A 22,955-nucleotide genomic window follows, 5' to 3' on the forward strand; every position below is an offset into this window, starting at 1 on the left:
GTATGCTCTGCTTCAGCTCTAACTTCCTAGAATTTTAGTATTTTAAATATTTATACTTTTTTCTTTTCTTTTTTTTTTTTTTGCTTACACCTATTTTTTGGTAACTCATTTGCATTAGCATTATTTATCATTTAATTATCTATACATCCAACCTGGAAATAGAGATCATGCTTAACCTTCTTGGTATCTGTCATGCTTAGAACAGTGCCCTGTGCATGGGCAAATGTTTGTAGGTATAAATATTTGCTGCTGCCAATGCTATGCCTATTTAACATGAAGGGAAACCAAATAGAAATTATTAAAATTATTTTGTTCTATGTCACACTCTGTAATTTAGGAGGTTGGGAATTTCTAAACACCAAATATAAAGATCGAAGGAAACTGAACTAGTGACCATAAAATTAATTTCTGTAAGCTTCCACTGAAAGTTATTTTGAAATAATATATAAAATGTAGCACTGATTATGAAATCTATATGGCATATGATCTATCTAACTGTCTTTGAGTACTTCAAAATCATGTCATTCTGGATTCTTCCAAAAACTCTGAGGGTACTTTAATCAGGCAAGGAAAAAAACTCAAGTATGTGGATCTAATTATGTTGAATTAAGTTGTTTTGTGATCTATGACTTGGGATATCCTCTGCATCTGACAGTAATTTTCCTCATAAGGCACATATGCAGTTAGAAAAATATTCCTAGTTTTCAACAGGAATATATATGTGTATATGTATATATATATATATATATATATGGATATATATATATGGATATATATACATATATATATATATAGTGAAATCTTACAGTATTTTTCAGTATACTTCCATAATGTCTTACTCAAGCAGATACAAGTCATTTTAGTACTTAACATGCTAATTTTAGTAATGGCCAACTTGCTTTGGAAACAGTTGCACATCAGATAAGTGTTACTTTTATCGGAATAGTCCTATAAAATGGTAAGATTATAGGTTTAATTCTCAATGGCATAAGAATCTAGCTATTTAATATTATTAATGGTCAGTTCTAAAAACAGGTAATTTTAGTATGAGGATGTCCAGATATTGCCTACTTAGGTTTATACTGAAATTCAAATTTTACTGGACTCTCTGTATTTTTATTTGCTAAACCTCGCAATCCTACGTGTAGCCCTATGCTCTTGATTTTTGTCAATTCCCTTCCCCCCAAAAATGTTAGCTTTATTGAGATATAATTCTTAGAATATAAATTTCATTTTTTAAAAATGTGCATTTCAGTGTTTTTTTTTTTAGTATATTCACAGAGCTATGCAACCATCATCAGGATCTACTTTTAGAACATTTTTATAACAAACTTTTTGCCGATTAGCAGTCACTCCCCATTCCCCATCCCCAACTTCTATATATACTTGGATGCTGCCTAGTAACTCTATTACCAAGGATACATTTTCTACTTTCCTTAAGCTTTAATTTACTCATCTGTAAAATGGGGCCAAAGACTATTTCATAGGGTTTATTTTAGGAAATGTCAGAAGTAATAGATGTAAACTGTGTCTTACTGTACTTAGTAAAACAGCCAGCACAGTAAATGACAAAGAGTTAATACGAGGACCTCACTTTGGGTCACTGTAGAGTAAGAGGGAGGGGTTGGTGGAAAGAGGGTGGAGTAGGAGGTTGCTAAGCTCTCTTTGTCTTATGGATACAACTAGATAACACTCAAACCAGCATAAATAACCTAGAGTAAGAGGGACTGGATTTACCCGAAGCAATCAAAGAACAGTGTTTTTCTAGATATAATACATCAGGCCATGAAGGATGGTGATCCTTGAGAGATGGGAAACAAATGAGAAAAACCCTATGATTGCCCCAGTTTAACTGCCTTGACAGAGTTTCCAGCTCATTGTGCAGGAAGGGGGAGCCCAAGGGAGCCGGAGAGACGCCCTCGGTTGATGAGGTATTGCTAAGAGTACGATCATAGAGTTCTCAGGACAGTGCTGGAGAGAGATCAGAGGAAATATGAGGCCTTGGAAAGAACCATTGTCATATCAGAAAGAAGAAAGTAAAACTATATTTAAAGATGATTGTGTAGAAAATCTAATGGATTCTACAAAAATAGTTAGAATAAGAGATCTTAATTAGGTTTCAGGGTATTAGATCAGTATATGGAAGTCAGTTGCACCTCTATATATACTAAGAACAAACAATAGGTAATTGATAATTTAAAAAAGAGTTAAAGGTAAAAAATAGTGTGTAATATGTACTTATCATATGTAAGACATGTACCCTTAAAACTATAAAACATTGCTGAGAGTAAGGATGTAAATAAATGGAGAGTTAAACCATGTTTTGGGGTTGGAATGCTTAATATTGTTAGGATGTCCGTTCTCTCCAAATTGATCTGTATAGTCAATGCAATCCCCATGAAAAGCCCAGCAGGATAAAAAACAAACAAACAAACAAAGCCCTATACATAGGGCTTATAATGGCAAAATAACGCTGAAAAGAAAACCAAATTTGGGGGGATATTACTACCTGATAGCAAGACTTACTAAAGCTACAGTGATCAACAAGGAACCCAGGAACATTCCTGTACATATGGACAATTGATTTTTGGCAAACGTGCAAAATGAGAAAGGCTAGTCTTTTCAACAATGGTGATGGACCACTTGGGTGTTTATGTGCAAAAAAAATGAGCATCAATCCATACCTCATCCCATATACAAAAATGAACTCAAATTGGATCGTAGATTTATGTGTGAAACCTACTGTTATAAAGCTTTTAGAAGAAAAAGGAGAAACCTTTTGTGACTTGGGTTGGACAGATTTCTCATGGATGACTCAAATAGCAAAATCCATGAAAATAAAACTGATAAATTAGAGTTCATTAAAACAAAACATATCTGCTCTTTGAGAAACACTGGTAATAGAATGAAAAGGCACAAACTGTCTTGTACCTACCACACCTTTTAAGGAATTCTCAAAAGTCAGTGAGTTGGAGGAACTGGATTTCTCATACATTGCTGTTGGGAATGTGAAATGGTACAGCCACTCCGGAGGATAGAAGTTTCTTAAAGTCTTAACATGCACTTAACCATACTACCCAGCAACCCCAGTCCTGGGCAGTCCACAACATGGAATTCACATTGTTCTGGATATCCACATTTGCTATGTATTTCTTTCCTATGGTTGTCATAACAAGTTACCATGAAACTGGGGGAGGGGTCAAAATAACAGAAATTGATTCTCCCACAATCCTGGAGACCAAAAGTCCAAAATTAAAGTGTTGGCAAGGCCACACTCCCTCTAGAACCTCTAAGCAGAATCTGTTCTTTGCCTTTTCCAGCTTCCAGTGGCTGTCAGCATTCCTTGCCTTATAGCCATCTCTATCACTCCAGCCATTGCCTCTGTGGTCATATTTCCTCCTCCTCTTCTCTATGTCTTCTCTTCTGTGTGTTTTATAGGATATATGTGAATATATATCGTACTTACACCTATAATCCAAGATAAACTCTCAAGATCTATAACTCAATCACATTTTGGTGTATAAGGTTATGGTCACTCTTTGGGTCTATAATATACTATATGCAGGTTCCAGGGATTAGGATCGGAATATGTCTTTTTTGAGCCACTGTTTACCTCACTACAGTCTGCCCTCTAATCCCTCAAATTCAGGATCATCCCATGTGCAAAATACATTTACCCCATACTAACATCCCTAAAAGTCTCAGTGCATGGCAGCGTATACTCTAAGTCTAAAATCTCTTGAAAATATCATTAGCCCGAAAGCTCCAATGTCATCACCTAAATCATCCAAATCAGGTATGATTGAGACTCTATATATGATCCATCCTGGGGCAAAATTCGCCTTGATTGGTGTGGAAAGGGAGGATATAATGAAAATGAGGCAGAAAAATATATAGAAAGAAATAAAGATGGAAAGCCCGCCAAATTTGTTGAAAGATGCAATTTAAATCTTCCCCAAAGACTAGCAAACACCAAATAGGACTGGATATGAGAAAACCCCAGTTTAAGAACATCATAGTCAACTTTCTGAAAAGCAAAGTAAAGAGCAAATCTTGAACATAGCCAGAGGAAAATAACCCCTTGTATACAGGGAAATACCATCTCAACAAACAAGTCACTTCTCATCAGGAACCATGGAAGTCTGAAGGCAGTGGAATAGCATGTTTAGAGGACTGAAAGAAAAAAATACAGATGATCAAAAATTCTCTGTCCAGCAATAGTATCATTCAAGAATGAAGGAGTGAGGGCGCCTGGGTGGCTCAGTCGGTTAAGCGACTGCCTTCGGCTCAGGTCATGATCCTGGAGTCCCGGGATCGAGTCCCGCATCGGGCTCCCTGCTCGGCAGGGAGTCTGCTTCTCCCTCTGACCCTCCTCCCTCTCATGCTGTCTGTCTCTCATTCTCTCTGTCTCAAATAAATAAATAAAATCTTAAAAAAAAAAAAAAAGAATGAAGGAGTGAGAAATAAGGCCAGTGCATTGACAATAAAAATTATGCTAAAGGGAAATGATACCAGAGTAAACTTGGATCTTGTAAAAGTAATGAAATATCTGAGAAATGATCAGTTTCTAATTGGAAAGGATGATTTTTCCTGTTTAAAATTTTTTTTAATTTAAATTCATTTAGCCAACATACAGTCCATCATTAGTTTCAGATGTAGAGTTCAGTAATTCATCAGTTGCATAAAGCACCCAGTGCTCAACACATCCCGTGCCCTCCTAAATGCCTATCACCCAGTTGCTCCCCATTTTAAATTTATTTAAAAATATATAGGAATGTTAAAATTGTAATATTTATGTATAAGAAATTTTAATATTATTTTCTGGGGATTATATCATGTGTACATGTAATATGTATGGTAAGTATAGCATAATGGACCTAGAGTGCTGAGGTGGAAGCAGATACATGGAACTATACTCTTTCAAGGTTTGACATGCTGTACCTAAAAAGACAATAATGCAGTTAACAAGGATTTCTAAAAAATGTTCAGTTAATTCAAATTAGGCAGACAAGGAGGAACAGAGGCACAAGAAACAGGATAAACAAAAACCAAATATTAAATGGTACATCAAAATTCAACCATAGTATAATAATTATATTAAATATTACTGTATTCTGCAAGCTGGTGCAGCCACTCTGGAAAACAGTATGGAGGTTCCTCACAAAGTTGAAAAATAGAGCTACCCTGTGACCCAGCAATTGCACTACTGGGTATTCACCCCAAGGATACAAATGTAGTGATCCGAAGGGGCACCTGCACCCCAATGTTTATAGCAGCAATGTCCACAATAACCAAACTATGGAAAGAACCTAGATGTCCATCAACAGATGAATGGATAAAGAAGATGTGGTATATATATACAATGGAATATTATGCAGCCATCAGAAAATGAGATCTTGCCATTTGCAATGGTGTGGATGGAACTAGAGGGTATTACGCTAAGCGAAATAAGTCAATCAGAGAAAGACAAGTACCATATGATCTCACTGATATGAGGAATTTGAGAAACAAGACAGAGGATCATAGGGGAGGGGAGGGAAAAATGAAACAAGACGAAACAGAGAGGGAGACAAAGCATAAGAGACTCTTAATCTCAGGAAACAAACGGAGGGTTGCTGGAGTGGAGGGGGGTAGGAGGGATGGGGTGACTGGGTGATGGACATTGGGGAGGGTATGTGCTATGGTGAGCACTGTGAATTGTGTAAGACTGATGAATCACAGACCTGTACCCCTGAAACAAATAATACATTATATGTTAATAAAATAAATTAAAAAATAAATATTACTGTATTCTAGTCTAAAGGAATTACCTATTAGAGATTCACTTTGCATATAGATACATTAATATGATGATAGTACAAGCATGTTAAAAGATATATCATGCAAATAATAAATACAATAGTGTTGAAAATTCAGCCATATTAATATCAAGTAAAATAGGTTAAGACAAAGCCTATTTCTAGAGATCTTTCATAATGTCCAAGAGTCAAATTATCAGGAAGATTTAAAATATGTACACACCTAAAACTGAGTTTAACAATACTTTCTCAATATTTGATAGAACAAATAAGGTGAAAAAGGTCAAATACCTGAGAACCATATCAACCATTTTGTCTTAATAGGTAAGCAACTAATCTATAGTATACTTACGTATATACTGTATGTTATATGTATATACTATATTATATATAATAGTATATTACTTTATATATATTATAGTATAGTATACTACACTGTATTATAACACACCTTCAGTATATTTATGCTTTTCAACTATGACATCATATATATTCTAAGTGGTTATGAAACAGTGGATAATAGGTGGGATGTAAACCCCGGACAAACATTTATTATTGATGTAAAGTTGGGAATCACACTGCAGAGCAGGGCAGTACAGTCTTGATGAGCAGCTTGATTCTAGTCCTTCCCATCAGTGGATGGAATCTTACCTTGGGTGGGAGTGACCCAGATTGTTCAGTCACTAGCCGTGATTTGTCTGTGCAGCTCCTAGCCCTAAAAGAAGGGATGTCTGCAATCTGCCAGTATGTAGTCTTCCTCACGGCAAGCCACACTAGGTTTGGCTAGGCTATTGGCAGCTCCCAAAGTGTCAGCAGTACTGTTTAGAGCAGGGTCAGCAAACTTTTTTCTGTAAAGGGCTAGTAGTAAATATTTAAACTCTGCATTGTATATATTCTCTGTACTCACCTTTGCCATCACAGTACAAAAACATCATAGATGATATGTAAACCCACAGCTGTGGTGGCCCGTCAATTAAAACAGAAGTGACAGCTTTCCATTATTCTACTGTGCTGATCGGGCTTTACTTCATTTGTCCCAGCAGAGTTTTTGCTGGGGTTGTGCAGCTGCCGCAGGCTGGTGGACACCATCGGCCTTCATCTTAGCGAAGCCGTCAGGGAATCAGGCACAGGCGTTCAGAGGAAGTTCTGTGAACCAAGGGTCTGTTGAATCAGTGGTGTTGCTTTAGGCAGTGGAGTAGCTGATAAAGTAGCTGTAAAGACAAGATGCTTCTAGGGCCAGGCTGGAACGTACTGTGGGACATACCATTTCTATTTGACTACCAAGCTCTGTTGGGCCCTCACCAACATGTTCACCGTCAAATTTGAGTTGACCCAACCCAGTGTTGGTCTGGAAAATCACAAGGCCTCCTGGGTCAGTTGTTCATTTACTGGAATTGAATAGCAGGTTAGGAGCCACCCTCTGAAAAAGGGAGTGTATTTGGTTGCTGGATCAGGCAGGTGGCGATGTTGTACTGGGCTAACACCTGAGTACTTCAGCAGCCATTAAGTCACTACCTTTTTCCTACTGGGATTCTGTTGTTTCTATTGTATAACATGGGAAGGAACTGGAAGCCTAGTAGGTGGTCTGTTGTGCGCTTTCCCCTTCATCATTTCAGTCTGCATGGCAGAGGATATACCCTCTGACACTTAAAAGCATGTGAGTACAATCAGTTAAACCATTAATACCAGTTATACATTTATCAGGAGAAGCACAGCAGTAGTCCTCCTACCAGGTCACTTTAGCTTCTCTTCCCTACTGCAGACTTTGCTGACATGTCCTTCCAGGGTATTCTCCGCCCCATCCCCCACCAGGACGTGGACTACTTTTCCCTACAGGAGAACATGGACTCCTGTATTTAATGTGCACATGTCCGTTGTTCTAGTAACAGCTGCCAGGCGGTCACATTATCCTCCGTCTTGTTGGCAGGGGAGGCTGGCCTGTCGATACTCGGGGGGCAACCAGAAGTGTTGGCCTTTCTCTCACTTGGCCAAGTGATTGTTCCCCAGGGTGGGTGCCACTTATTTTCCCATGGCCGGTAGTGCTGCTTGCCAGCATCCAGTGAGTGTCCAGGCATCACCACCCCTTTGTTTTCTGCCCACACTCTCAACACTGCCAAGTTTCACCCGTGCAGCCTCTGGCATTTTGGTTACCCCCCATCCTTGTTACCCCTCAAGGTCAGATCACAGCAGGAGCCAGCCATATTAGCTTGCTGGTTCTGTGGTGTGTGTGAAGCATCATATTCACTTTATTTTTAGTTCAGATTTTTATTGAAATAATTGTAGATTCATATGGACTTGTAAGAAATAGTACTAAGAAATCTCGTGTACTCTTGATCCAGTTTATCTCAATGGGTAACATTTTGCAAAACTAGAGTATATCACAACCAGGATATTGACATTGGTACCATCCCCGATCTTTTTCAGATTTCACTAGATTTACTTATACTTGTTTGTGCATTTGTGTGTGTGGAAAGGAGTGTGTGTGTGTGTGTTAAGGTATACAGTTTAATCACCTGTGTAGGTGTGTGTGTCCATGAGGATACTGAACAGTTCCCTCACATTGCCCTTTTATAAGTAGACCTAACTCACACAGGTTGTTCACACATTCACCTGGACCATTTACAGTTTGGGGCTATAATGAATATGTTACGTGAACATCGTTTTCACTACTCTGGCGTTAGATGCCCAACAGTGTAGTTGTTGGTTCAGATGGTAATTTCAGGCCACTTATTAGCATTAGCTCATTTTTAAAGTTTTGGCATTTAGAAGAGTGTAAAACACGTAAGAAGCTTTCCATAAATATTTACTGACTAAATGAATGATTATGAAGAATTCATAGTGCGAGGGAGTGGGCAGATAGGCTAGAGGGTATGTGTGGATTATCCATCTTCAACACATTTCCATTCTAAGCAACTTATTCCCAAGCAAACTTTTATTGCCATTAACCTTGTCATGATAGTCAGAATTACAGCATTTTAAATGGAAGTATCTGTATCGATTTTGAAGGATAAAATTTGTTGAAATGTTGTGTTGGGCATGTCTCTAGAACTCGTATGTTAATTCTTTTAGATGAAGTGTTCCATGATTCATTGTTTGTGCATAACACCCAGTGCTCCATGCAGAATGTGCCCTCCTCGTATGTTAATTCTTAAGCAAATAGCTTTTTTCACATATTTTCCTGTAAGTTTTCATTAAATATAACATCATCTGAGGGCTTGGACCTTGGCCAGTTAATTTTTGCTATATGGGACTTGTCTTTATGGCTTTGGTTGCCATTCTTACAGGCTTCTGAAATTATAATAGTCTTGGATTGTAGACTTTTTATCCAAGTACTGTCTGCTTTTGGGTTTTCTTTCCTTTTTTTTTTTTTTTTTTTTTTTAAAGAGAATTCTTAAAGAGAATTGGAGAGCAAATTGGTATTTGAATCATTAGGCATATGTTTGGCTACAGAAAGAAAATCACATTTAACGATGGTTTTAAAAAATCAGGGTTTATTTTTGTCACATTATAAGAAGGCTGTTGCTGGTTTGGTACAGTTGTTTGGCAATGTTTTTGTGACTTTTTTGTTCTTTTCCTTGTGATGGCTTTATATAATTGCCATTCTTGTGGGCATCATTTCTGAATTCAAGGCACTAAGATGGGGAGTATGGACAGCTCAGTGATGTTAATTTCTTATATCAGGAAGCGAATACTTTCCCAGAATCCTGCAATAGCATCCTGCTTCTGTCTGACTGATCATAGCTGTGTCAACACTTCCTGTTGGAGAAGCTGGGCTAGCACATATGAAGCACCTGGTGTCAGGTGAGGGAGGGAAGGTTGGAGATGGGTGTTCGATTTGCCATCTACTAGTCATATCCATGTATCCATCACTACAATCAATCTATACAACATTTTCATCATCCCAGAGAACTTCCTACAGCTTTTTTCAATTTTCTGCCTCACTCTTACCCTAGGCAGTCATTGATATTACTTTGTTTTTTTAGAAAAATATCTTTTTAGGGGCACCTGGGTGGCTCAGTTGGTTAAGCGACTGCCTTTGGCTCAGGTCATGATCCCAGGGTCCTGGGATCGAGCCCCGCATCGGGCTCCCTGCTCAGGGGGAAGCCTGCTTCTCCCTCTCCCACTCCCCCTGCTTGTGTTCCCTCTTTCGCTCTCTCTCTGTCAAGTAAATAAATAAAATCTTTAAAAAATGTATCTTTTTATGCTTTCTAACATTTGCTACAGAATTAGGGGGACTGCCATTTTTGGTCACTTTATTTTCTGGCTCTGTATTACAGACTTTAGGTTAGTGTCAGAGTCATTAGCTGAGTGTTCTGAAACTGCAGATTTCTTGGTCATGTCTCTCTCACCTCCCAATACCTGCAGAATCATAATCCTGAAGAGGGGACCAACTTATTTGCACTTCTTACAAGTTACTTAGGTGCTTCTTTTCACACTAAAGTTTGAGGAACTTTGCTTTAGATTTTAGGATGTTAAAATAATCCTAAACTTTGGGGCACCTGGGTGGCTCAGTTGGTTAAGTGTCTGACTCTTGATTCCGTCTGAGGTCATGATCTTGGGATTGTGAGATCAAGTCCTGCATTTGGCTCTGTGCTGGGTGTGGAGCCTGCTTGGGATTCTCCCTCTTCCTCTCCTCTCCCTCTGCCTCCTCCCTTTCTTTCCCTCTCAAAAGAAAAAATAATAACCCTATACTTTTATTGCCTTTATTAGTTAATTGGGTTTTGGTGGTGAATTTGTGGCATAAATTGGAGCCCTGTAAAATGCTGATTTCTATATCTTAGATGCTTAAATGGGGTACCACTTAATTGTGCTCAAATACTCTTGTGTCATATGTAATTTGAATTCAACCTGTTTTGTGAATTAAATATACATTTGGGGTGGGGTTTTTTTAGGTTTTGATAAAATGGACATAATTGTTCTTTGTGAGTGTATGCTATATTGGATTTGGTTACTCCAAATATCGTTGTTTTGGATTATTAAATCAACAAAACACTTAAGGATAATTCAGTTTGTCAAAAAATATTTGTATAAATTAGAATTATTGTAATATAGCTACATTATATTTTAAGGAACAAATATATTAGCTTTCTAGAGGCCTAATGGTTTCTGATAGCCAAATTTTACATCATTATAATAAAAAACAAGTGTGAGATGTTAACAATATTCCAAACAATACAGGAACCATTTAATGAACAATAAGCTATATAACCTAATACAAATTTGCAAAACATTTAATTAAGCAGTCTGTATTTTTTTTTTTAAAGATTTATTTATTTATTTGAGAGAGCGAGAATGAGAGAGAGTACATGAGAGGGGGGAGGGTCAAAGGGAGAAGCAGGCTCCTCGCTGAGCAGGGAGCCCAATGCGGGGCTCGATCCCAGAACCCCGGGATCATGACCTGAGCCGAAGGCAGTTGCTTAACCAACTGAGCCACCCACACGCCCAAGCAGTCTGTATTTTTTAAATTCATATCCCATTAGTTAAGAATCCTGACATTTGTATACTTAAAAGCTCTAAATTGATTACAGTGAGTGTCTAATGAGGAGTCCCATACTACTTCAGGTACTCTGCTTGATTTTTTTCTATCATTTTATGCCACACTTCTTTGCTGAATGGAGGGAAACTTAGTAATAAGAACATCTGGTTATAGTGTTTCCCCATATTACCCCAACCCCAGATATGAAGTGAGCCAAGATGGGCACAGATAAAATGCTAGCTTAGCTTCTTAGCAGTTGCTTATCTTCTTTTGAGCCTAGAACAATAGAGACATCTCAGAGAACTAAAGGGCAGTTAAATGAAACTACAAACTATAAAAAGAGGTTATAGAACTTACCTTTCAGTGAACTAACTAGTTTTTTCATTTTTTTAACAGCTTTATTGAGACATAATTCACATACATAAAGTTCACCCTTTTAAAGTGTACAATTTTGTGGTTTTTAGTATACAGACTTGTCTATCAATCACTATTTTATTTTATTCCAGAACATTTTCATCCCCCCAGAAAGAAACCTGGTTACCCATGAGTGGCTACTCCCCCTTCTATTCTCCCTGGCCCTCGGCAGTTGTTAACCTATTTTCTGTCTCTATGGATCTGCTTATTTTGTCCATTTCATATAAATGGAATCAGATAACAGTAGCCTTTTCTGTCTGTCTTCTTTCATTTTACATCGTGTTTTCAAAGTTCATTCATGTTGTAGCATGTATCAGAACTTTATTGCTTTTTGTACCTGAATAATATTCCCTTGTATGTATAGACCACATTTTTTCCACTTACTAATTGATAGACATTTGGGTTGTTTCCACTAAGGAAAGTGGAATACTGCTGTGAACATTAGTGTGTAGGTTTCTGTTTGAACATGTTTTCAGTTCTCTTGGGTATCTAAGGATGAAAGTCTATGTTTAGCTTTTAGAGGAATTCCAAATGGCTGCACTGTTTTCTTTTTTCCCAGCAATGTATGAGGGTTCAAGTTTCTCTACATCCTCATCAACACTTATTTTATCTTTTTTTATAACCATTCTTTTCAGTATGAAATGGTATCTCATTGTGTTTTTTATTTACATTTCCCTAATGACTAAAGATGTTGAGCATCTTTTCATGGCTTTTTGGCCATTTCTGTATCTTCTTTGGAAAAATATTCAATTTTTCTTTTTTTGCTTATTTTTAATTGAATTATTTGTCTTTATGTTGTTGAGTTGAAAGACTTATTTAAGTATTTTACATGCTGGACCCTTATTCAGTCGTATTATTTGGAAATATTTTCTCATAGTCTGTGGTTGTATTTTTATTTTTTTGATAGTATTCTTTGATGCAGGGAACTTTTTAATTTTGAGTAAGTACAATTTATCTACTTTGTCTTTTGTTGCTTGTAGGTGGTCTTAAGTGAGAGTCCAGTTAGGAGCCTAATGTAGTAACCTGTTGAAGTGATGATAGTGGTTTAGTCTATGTTGTTAGCAGTGAAAACAGAGATGTTTGAACAGAGTAGGGATGTATTTTTTGGTAATTATGATAATTACAGCAAACATCTTCATTCAGTGCTTATTAAGTGATAGGCAGTGTTCTAAGTGCTTTACATGGACATTCATTAAACCTAAAACCCCATGAGACTTGCATTATTGTTCCCATTTTGCAAATGAAGAACCATAAGGCAGAGAGTTGTTAACTAAAGTTTCTGTGGCCGTGTAGCTAGTGATATATTTCCCATTACATGCTACCTGTAGGGAAAGCCTGTAATCACATGTAAAGGCTTTAGACTTATAGTGCTGTTTCCATGTGTTTTCACGATCTTGTATAATATTGAAGTTTAATGATTATTTTATATTTCAAATTGGTTACTCTTATCCAGTGAAAAATATGTGTATGTGCATGCACATGTCTTTATGTATCTATATTTGTGTTTATGTGATATATATATATATATACACACACACATACACACATATATACTCATAAATATACACATAAGTATCTGTACATACCTGTCTATGCATTGAGACGTCCAGGATAATTTGAAATAGTTGTCTCTGAGTTGTGGGGTTTATGTGTGTATGTGTGATTTTTTTTTCAACTCAGATGACTTTCTCTAGTAGTTATGTATTAATGTTGAATTGAATACTGCTATATTCACCTTGAAGACAAAACAGAATGTCTGGCTTGCTGTTGAATTTAGAAAAGAACTATAATCTCATTGGTCTTATGTTCCTAACTAGTATCTTGCATGGATTCTTCTTATGGGGAAGGCTTTCTTTGTAGTTTTCCCTCTTTTTTACTGTGTAGTATCTTAAAAACCATAGGAATAATATTGACCTGAGAGTCTTACTGTGTTTTTGACTTTGACTTTAGATTTCCAAGGTCCTTTCTGCTTTGAAGTTTATGATGATTTGACAAGTTTACATTTACTACCATGGTGGTGGTATAAAACGGGTCAGCAAACTGTGGTCCATTGGCCATATGTGGCCCTCTGTCTGTTTTTGTACATCTTGTGAGCCAAGAATGGTTTTTATAAACATATAAAGCCTTGGGATCTATTTGATGATAATAATGCTAGCTTCGAACCCCAAATAAACAAAATATTATCTCCTATAAAAAAGATTCCATTCTTCTTATTTAGTAGACTTACATTACAAAAAATTCTATTCAGTAAAAATTTTGTCAAAATTTATTTTCTTATTATTCTAAGTACCTACATAGTATCCTTGGTTTTGCTTTCTTGCCTGCAAAGCCTAAAATTTTACTCTCTGGCCCCTTACTGAAAAAGTTTGCCGACCCTTGTTCTGGAAGAAACTTGTATTTGTCCCATGTTCACATTCATTCTCTGCTCCAGCTTCATAGCAGTTTGAAATGCTAAGTCAGAGCCATATGGTCTATCTTTTGCTGTCCAGATCTGCTTGGATTGGGTCAGTTCCTGAGTTCAGGATATAGTAAATAATTCTTAAAAATCACAATTACCTAAATATGCTTGCTTCCTAAATTTGAGGGTAGGTATTTGGATAGTACTTTTTTGATACTTGTACTTGTTTACTTTAAACTTCTGTTTCTAACAATTGCCTGATCTGTACTTGGTAAATGTTATTTGCCATGGTATCTGGTACTATAGCACTAAACCAGAGATACACTTCCCAGGTAGCTTTCCTGTTTTGTGATGAGAAAATCTTTACTAGAAATATCAGTCCAAAATTGAGGTCCAAAAATCATGCAGATGATGTCATCATTTTATTACTAGTTTGCCATTATATATAGTCTTTCTTGTCTTCAATAATGTAGGAAAAACCACCCAACTTGTTTGATAACACCAACAGTTATATCGTTGTGCATTCTTGAGTAGGTCAGTTGTTATCCTCTGTGTTATTTAAAGGATTAAACTCTCTCTGTCCCTTGACAGCTAATATCTTCTCTGTTCATTTAAGTATCCTGATGTGTCCTCCAGGTCATAGAGCAGAATCACTTCTCTAAGTAAGCACTGAGGTGGCATTCTGTCTTCCTGCCTTGATACTGATTGTTAGCACCACTTCATATCAGAAGTATTTTTAAAATGAAAGAAGGAAACTTCTTTTCACTGACAGACCAGGAAGCAGTCTTGATTATAAGTGTTTTGGAACAAGGTTTTAGATAACGTGATTTAGTTGCACTGTGGATGGGACATAAATTACTCCATAGGTCTACAGGTGTTTTTTCTTTATATATTTGATTCTGGCTTATGTTAATGCATTTGGTAGTACGATATTAAACTTGTCTGGAACTGTTTTTCTTTTCTCTTGCTTCTGCTATTTACCCCCCCTTTTTTTTTTTGGCCCGCTCCTTCCCTTTCTCTTTTCCGTAAGTCAGTTCAGCTGGAAGGCAACTGACTATAGGCCAGCTACGGAGGTAAAACACTTGTGGACTGGCTTTTTATTCATAATTCTAGAATCCCTGGGAGTTAAATTTGTCAGCTTTCAGGAGATTCTTTAATTATAACATTAACGCGTCATGAGGGCATATATCACAGTGATTGAAATGGACAGGCATGCAGTTGAATTTTGGGTTTATCCATGTAGTGATAATTTTGGTCTAGCAATAGTCTAGCAATGAAGTATCTTTCTTGATCTATAAGACTACAATTTCTTTTTTTTTTTTTTATTTCAAAGGTTCTGGGCTCTTTTAGAGACTTGTACTTTGATGTGTACTTATAGCTTTTGTTGGTGAAATATTTCTGAAATATCAGTCATGATTTTCATCTGAATTTAAGCTTATTTGAAGATCTAATGTATTGGAAAGTGTGGGCTTCTCTGACTGCTGAAGGAGTTTTACTTAGCTCATATTATAATGATAGCTCATATGCCACGGATTCATATATATGGGTATATACATATATACATTTTCTTTTTTTAATTTATTGATGAGAAAGAGAGCGAGTGCATGTGCACACAGAAGGAAGGGGCAGAGGGAGAGGCAGTGAAAATCCCAAGCCAGCATGGAGCCCCTCGTGCGGCTCGATTCCAATACCCCAAGAGTGGGATGCTCAACCGACTGCGCCACCCAGGCGCCCCTACTTGACTTTCTTTTTTAAGGATAAAAGTAAATGGGGACATTTTTGTTCAAGTTGTTATCATTAGATTGATATCAAGATGAAAGTAGTAAATTTAAGTTTGCTAATTTGAAAATAATGGAACTTCTGTATTCAGCGCCTGTTAAGTGTCATACAAATTAGGGAACTAACTTTCCCTAAATCAAGTCTGTGGCCAACCACTTGTTGTAAATAAAGTTTTCTTTTGAACATAGTTGCACTCATTCATTTACATATTTTCTATGGCTACTTTCATACTAGAAGGACAGAGTTGAGTAGTTACAGCAGAAAATAGAGACTGGATGGCCTGCAAAGTTTGCCAACCACTAGAGATATATGAGTTTTGTGGGGGGGGGGAGGGGGGTGGGTAAGATTAGGGTGTTTTGATACCTTTTCTCTTCTGCATCCCACCTTTCTTCAGAGTCCTATATCCCTGACTACTGAAGGAACTTATTCATAATTTTCCTTCAGCTACCCTTATCCCACTGCAGATCCACTCCCCTACATTTCACTCCCAGAATCATCCTTCCCAAATTGAAATCTTGACTCCACTGTTCCTTAAATAAAATCCAAATACCTCTTGCCCTGGCCTTTGCCAAGTCTGATGGGTTTTTTGGATATGCTGAACTACTTGCTCATCATTTCCATCTTCTATCTATGCATTTATATTTAATGTAGAATATCTGAATATATCTAAATTGGAGTGCCTTCTCTCCTTCTCTGTAAGTATATCCTACATCAAAACTTATTTCCAGAATCCAGGCCCTTCCTACACCTCCAACTTCACCATCTCCTTTTTACCTCTCACAGAAACTTCATATATTTCTTCCTTTTTCTTAACCACTGTGCCTGGTACATAAGACAGTTATTTCACTTTGTATATATTACATTCTCACAAATTTCTTACATGTCTTTTTCTCCTGTTAGGCTGTGAGCCCAAAGATTCGTTCTTTCTTTCTTTCTTTCTTTCTTCTTCTTCTTCTTTTTTTTTTTAAATAAAAATCTTATGCACAGAAAAGAACAAGCAGATGTGTGCAGAGTTGTTACTTCAGACCCTGAGACCAAGTCTGGCTCCTTCCTCTAACCTTTCCCAAAGATTATTTCTTATTTACCTCTTTATTTCTAGCGCCTAGCATGGAACCTCATGAATATTTGTTTAGTGAAGGATTGGATTAATAACTTCACCTACAATGTATAATGTTTGTTTTTATTTTTACTATTTTATGTTTATTAGGAGGCAAATTAATTTAGAAAAATAAACCTGATTCATATAAATTTTTTGTAGCTTTATAGGGTGAAACTGCCTAGGTCCTGATTTTTGACTTGGCACTCTGTGCTGCAAGGGACAGAATTCTCTGCTTCTAAAATGTATCAAATCCCTGATAGGGAGTTTTGATCAATATTCACCATGAAACTCATCTGTAGAATAAAATTTTTAATTTATAACTTGATATAAGGTAAATTTGCTAACAAGACAAGTAATTCTATTTACATCTGGTGATATGTGTGTGATACTAGATAAATCCAAATAGTTTCTTTTTTTTACCCCCTTTAAAAAAAAATTTAAATTCAATTAATTAACATATTAATCCAAATAGTTTCAGTCCTGTTTGTGTTTTTCCCTATCCATTTCTAGGTACAAGACATCTGCTTCAGCCATGACTGTCGCTGGGTTGTGGTTAGTACTCTCCGGGGTACTTCCCATGTTTTCCCCATCAACCCTTACGGTGGCCAGCCTTGTGTTCGAACACATATGTCCCCACGAGTTGTGAATCGTATGAGCCGTTTCCAGAAAAGTGCTGGGCTGGAAGAAATTGAACAAGAACTGACGTCTAAGCAAGGAGGTCGCTGTAGCCCTGTTCCAGGTCTATCAAGTAGCCCTTCTGGATCACCTCTGCATGGTAAACCTAATTTTTTCCTCTCTCCACTGACCCCTACCATCCTTCTCTTATTATCCTTACTTTTTGAGATATGGGATAAAATAATTAAAACATTTTTCCACCTCATCTGTTCATGCAAAGAAAAGATCTTAGGGTCATTCGAGAACATTTTTTTTTTTTTTTAAAGATTTTTATTTATTTTTTTGACAGAAAGAGAGACAGCAAGAGAGGGAACACAAGCAGGGGGAGCGGGAGAGGGAGAAGCAGGCTTCCTGCCAAGCAGGGAGCTTGATGCAGGGCTCGATCCCAGGACCCTGGGATCATGACCTGAGCCGAAGGCAGACGCTTAACAACTGAGCAACCCAGGCACCCCTCATTCAAGAACATTCTTTTTTTTTTTTTTTTTTTAAAGATTTTATTTATCCACCTGAGAGAGAGAATGAGATAGAGAGCATGAGAGGGGGGAGGGTCAGAGAGAGAGGCAGACTCCCTGCCGAGCAGGGAGCCCGATGCGGGACTTGATCCCGGGACTCCAGGATCATGACCTGAGCCGAAGGCAGTCGCCCAACCAACTGAGCCACCCAGGCGCCCTCGAGAACATTCTTAATTTATTAAGTCATTTAATAAACTGAAGCCAACATAGGAATGGTGATCTTTGCCATGCTAACTTTTTTAATATATAAGGCATACTTTGTGTCATATGTATGGAATATGAAGTTCAAGACTATTTTCATAAATTTATAGATTAAATCACATACCCATAGATTTTTTCCAGGAAACTCTGTCTTATCCAGAGTCGGTACTACAGTTCATTAAGAAATATTCATTGTTGGAGAGGAATAGTCATAAGTTGTGTATTTTAGAGCAGCATTTGCGTTTTATTTTTATTTTTTTTTAAGATTTTATATATTTATCTGACACAGAGAGAGAGAGAGAGAGAACATAAGCAGGGGGAGAGGGAGAGGTAGAAACAGGCTCCCCGCTGAGCAGGGAACCCGATGCGGGGCTTGATCCCAGGACCCTGGGATCATGACCTGAGCTGAAAGCAGCTGCTTAACCGACTGAGCCACCCAGGCGCCCTTTGCGTTTTATTTTAAAATACATATTTTTGGGATTATGTTTGTGAAATTAATTCATGTTGTTCTGTGTAGGTTTACTTCATTTATTTCCATTGCTCTTACATAGTCCATTGTACAAATATGCTTCTACTTATTTATTTAACTATCCTTTTTACTACTGATGTTGATATGTATTTGATGGGTTCCTGGTGTTGGGTTATTATATGTAGTGATGCATTGAACATTTTTGCACTTGTTTCTTGTTGCAAATGTGTACTCATTTTTTAATGGAAATGCTGGGAGTGTATGTGAATCTTGACCTTGGAAGATAATATCAGAATGGTTGTGCCATTTTATTTCCACTGGAATGACAAAAAATTATTTGTTTACATTAAATGACATTTTTTCTAAAGCATTGCAGGTTCTTCTTGACAGATGACCAATTTAGGTTTCTAAGAATAGGGAATTTTATAGAGAGAGGTTATGGTTACTACAGAAATCAATTTTTATTTATTCAGTTGATCTTAAATTTACATAACATAAAATTAACTATTTAGATGTTAACAATTCAGTGGCATTTAGTGCATTCACAATGAACCACCACTTCTAGTTAGTTGCAAAATGTTTTCCTCATCCAAGAAGAAAACCACGTGTTCTTTTTTTTTTTTTTTAGGATTTATTTATTTATTTGAATGAGAGAGGGAGAGAGGGCACATGTGTGGTGGGGAGGGATAGAGGGAGAGAGAGAGAGAGAGAATCTGAAACAGATTCCGCATTGAGTGCAGAACCTGACGCGGGGCTCAATCTCATGACCCTGAGATCATGACCTGAGTTGAGACCAAGAGTTGGAGGCTTAACTGACTGTGCCACCCAGGTGCCCCAAAACCACATATTCTTTAAGCAGTTACTACCTATTCCTCTCCACCGAAGGCCCTAGCAACCACCAATCTGCTTTCCGTCTCTGTGGATTTACCTGTTCTGGATATTTCATATAACTGCAATCATACAATATATGACCTTTTGTTTCTGGCTTATATGATGTGGTATGTTTTTGAGGTCCGTCCACACTGTAGTATTTATCAGTACTTCATTCCTTTTTATGCCCGAGTAATATTCTACTGTATGTATATACCACAGTTTTAACTATTCTTCCAGTGATGGACATTTGGGTTGTTTCCACCTCTTTACTGTTTTGAACAGTGGTGTTATGAACATGGGTATGCAAGTATTTGTTTGAGTACTTATGTAGATCTTTTGGCTATATACCCATCCTTATTTGTTTTAGCTTCTGCTTAAACATACATCTTTTTGTAATACCTAATCAATCCTAGATATGTATTTTTTGTAGGAAGTTTTAAGATAGACTGAAAACGTATGTAGGAAAATGGATCCTGGGGAGAAATTCTGTAACTCAAAAAAAATTCAAGACTTCTGTTTTCTCTTTAGATGATGCTTTATGCTTTGGCCCCATTATTTTTATAAGAACAGTTGTTATTTATTTTTACTTAATTTAACTAGTGACCCATGATCTTCGAGGTTGAAAATCTTTTAGAATCAGTCCTAGGTGAAAACAGTCATTTTAAAAAGCATTTGGAATTAAAAAAAAAAAAAAAGCTTAGTAAGCTATGGGATATTTGTATTTTCAGCCATTTGCAAGAAATATTACTTCAGAAATAATTACTTAAATTTTAGGTGTAACTGTTTTGTCATATAATTAGCTCATAGTACAGGTTCTTTGAGGACCTTTCTCTTTGTGTTGAGTATTTTTCTCCAATTAAATTTCACCAAACACTTTATGGAGAAAGATTCAAAATGCATGTGGGGCAACTAGGTTGACCTGAGAACAGATATAATAGTAAAAAATGAGGAAGGATTTTTAGTCCTCACATTTATATATATCCAGAAAGTCTTTTGAGCTTCTTTTTTCTTCCTGTTCTTCCTTCCCTATTAAGCTTACCACATACCAGGTTTTGTGCTAGGCTTTTGTTATAATGTACACAAAAATTTGAGGTAATCTCTGCTCTCGTGTATTATCTTCTAGTCCAGGGGAAAAGGCAGATATTAAATTTCTGTGAATAAATAATTTTCAGTGTATTTTTGTAGAAGGGTGCAAGGTGCCAATCAATTAAGGATTTGTCATTTGTGAAAGAACACATAGTTGAAGAGCAATACTCGATTTCTGAGTAAAAATGTATGATTTTCTCTCAGCTTGGTGATTTCACAGCTCTCTTCCTTTTCTTGCATGAAGCTAACAGAAGGCATCTCAGAGAAGAGATTATACCGTTTGACAGTACTGCTCTACTTAACAGACCTTTCGAAAGAAGGAATTTCAGGAGGCATTTTCCTCCTGATCACGTGTTAAAATTTTATTATGTTGGAATGTCACCCCATTATTCTGTATAGTATTTGTCATTTTTAAAGTGTAGATATTCAAGTGATGGTCATTTTTATCCATGTTCTTTTTGTGTTTTACATGTCAAAACAAAATGGGCATTGTTGTTGGTTAGTTCTAAAAATGATGTATTTACAGTTTGTGTGGATAAACAGTCTGATGCTGGTCAAAAACAATGTAAACCTTTGAACAGGGAGGGATTCATCTTGAAAATGAATCATGCTTTGGCGGTATTACCGTTGTTTGTCTGTGCTCTTTTTAGCAAAGTAAAGGAAACTGTTAAATAACAGTTGATATAGGGATATTTCCTTTTTACTCTCTGGAGTCAATCCAATTTAGGTTAGGATTATTTTATCTATTTGCCTTTTTTTTTTTTTTTTAAAAGGATGTTGATTTATTTGAAATGTATTCTCTCTAAATATCTCCTTCATTTCCTATCTTGTTGCCTGGACTTTAGTCTCTCTGAGGGTTCTTAACTTAAGATCCATGAACATGCATAGGGAGAAATTATATCTTTGTGTTTACTATCCTCTAACCAAAATTAAGCATTTCTTTTTATTTTGAATATAGATAACACATGGCAGTAATATTAGTTGTATTTGTGACATTGTCACCAATAAAAACACATGTTTTCATATCACATTATATTTAAAAAATATGTATCTTGAAATGTTTTAAATTACTCAATGTATTTTGAAATATGCTCATCATTGCTTGTTATATAATAATATGTTATATAATCATTATATAATAATATTACTGATTTAAATATTTATTGCATATAATACTGTAGCAGAACTTAATTTTTAGACTATAATGATGGCTATGCTTCTATATATATAAAATTGTTTTTTTTGTAATTCTATTTATTTTATTCCATGCATTTATAAGTATTATTCTGAAAAGGAGTCCACAGGCTTTCCCAGACTGTCCAAGTAGTCCTTGACACAAAAATGATTAAGAATACCTGATCATCATTTCTTACCTCATCTGTTTCAATAGCTTTCAACCTTTTATGACTATCACAAGCATTTCCTTTGTTAACCATAAATATGATCTTCCACTTTTCTGCTTAAAATCTTTCAGTGTCCCATCATTCTTTGAGAATGTTAGAGAAGATCCCACCTTACTTCTAACTTCTTGTCCCACCATACCTAGTTTTTTGTACCCTTCCCTGAATATGCCACATGTGTTCATTTCTTGGCCCCTTTCCTATTTATGTACTTTTGTCTATTTGAAGTAATTATCGCCCTCCACCCTTGAGTGCCTACTAAAACCCCATTTCATTTTGAGCTAAGCTAAAAATACTACTTCATCTCTTAAAAATCTCTTGATGTTGTGTCATCTTTATCAGCCTTGACATTGGCACTCCGAAGACACCCTTAACATATTATAATATGTTACTTGCTCATCGACATGCCTGTGTCTCCCGTTAGATTGACCTCCATGAAGATAGGGTCTTTTCCTTGTTTGTATTTTGTATCTTGACACTTTGCGTAGTATTGGTAAAATGTAGACTCTGAGGCTTCGAGCCAAAATTTTCAAACATCTTTAGACATTCTAATAAAGACAATATAGATTTAAATCATTACTTGTCAGGATGAAGAGCTTTTCATTCATGGTAACATTGCTTTTCATTTGAACAGCTGTGAGATACATTCATTTATTCAACAACTACTAATTAATGTTTACTATGCCCGGGCACTGTTCCTGAGCCCTAGGAATTTAGCAGTGAACAAAGGAGGAAAACATCCCTGTTCCATGAAGCTGACTTTCTAGTGGAGTGA

General features: G+C 36.5%; 1 protein-coding gene across 1 annotated transcript in view; it reads left to right on the top strand.

The window, feature by feature from the left end:
* The window catches only part of BCAS3 (BCAS3 microtubule associated cell migration factor), a 602,596-nt gene that overhangs the window by 229,672 nt on the left and 349,969 nt on the right, over positions 1 to 22,955 (top strand). The window contains exon 15 of the mRNA XM_044921944.1: positions 17,475 to 17,739. Coding sequence (XP_044777879.1) covers positions 17,475 to 17,739 — 265 coding nt within the window. The remainder of the gene's footprint in view (positions 1 to 17,474; positions 17,740 to 22,955) is intronic.

The sequence above is a fragment of the Neomonachus schauinslandi genome, chromosome 15 (assembly GCF_002201575.2).
Source record: "Neomonachus schauinslandi chromosome 15, ASM220157v2, whole genome shotgun sequence".
Taxonomy (NCBI): Eukaryota; Metazoa; Chordata; class Mammalia; order Carnivora; family Phocidae; genus Neomonachus; species Neomonachus schauinslandi.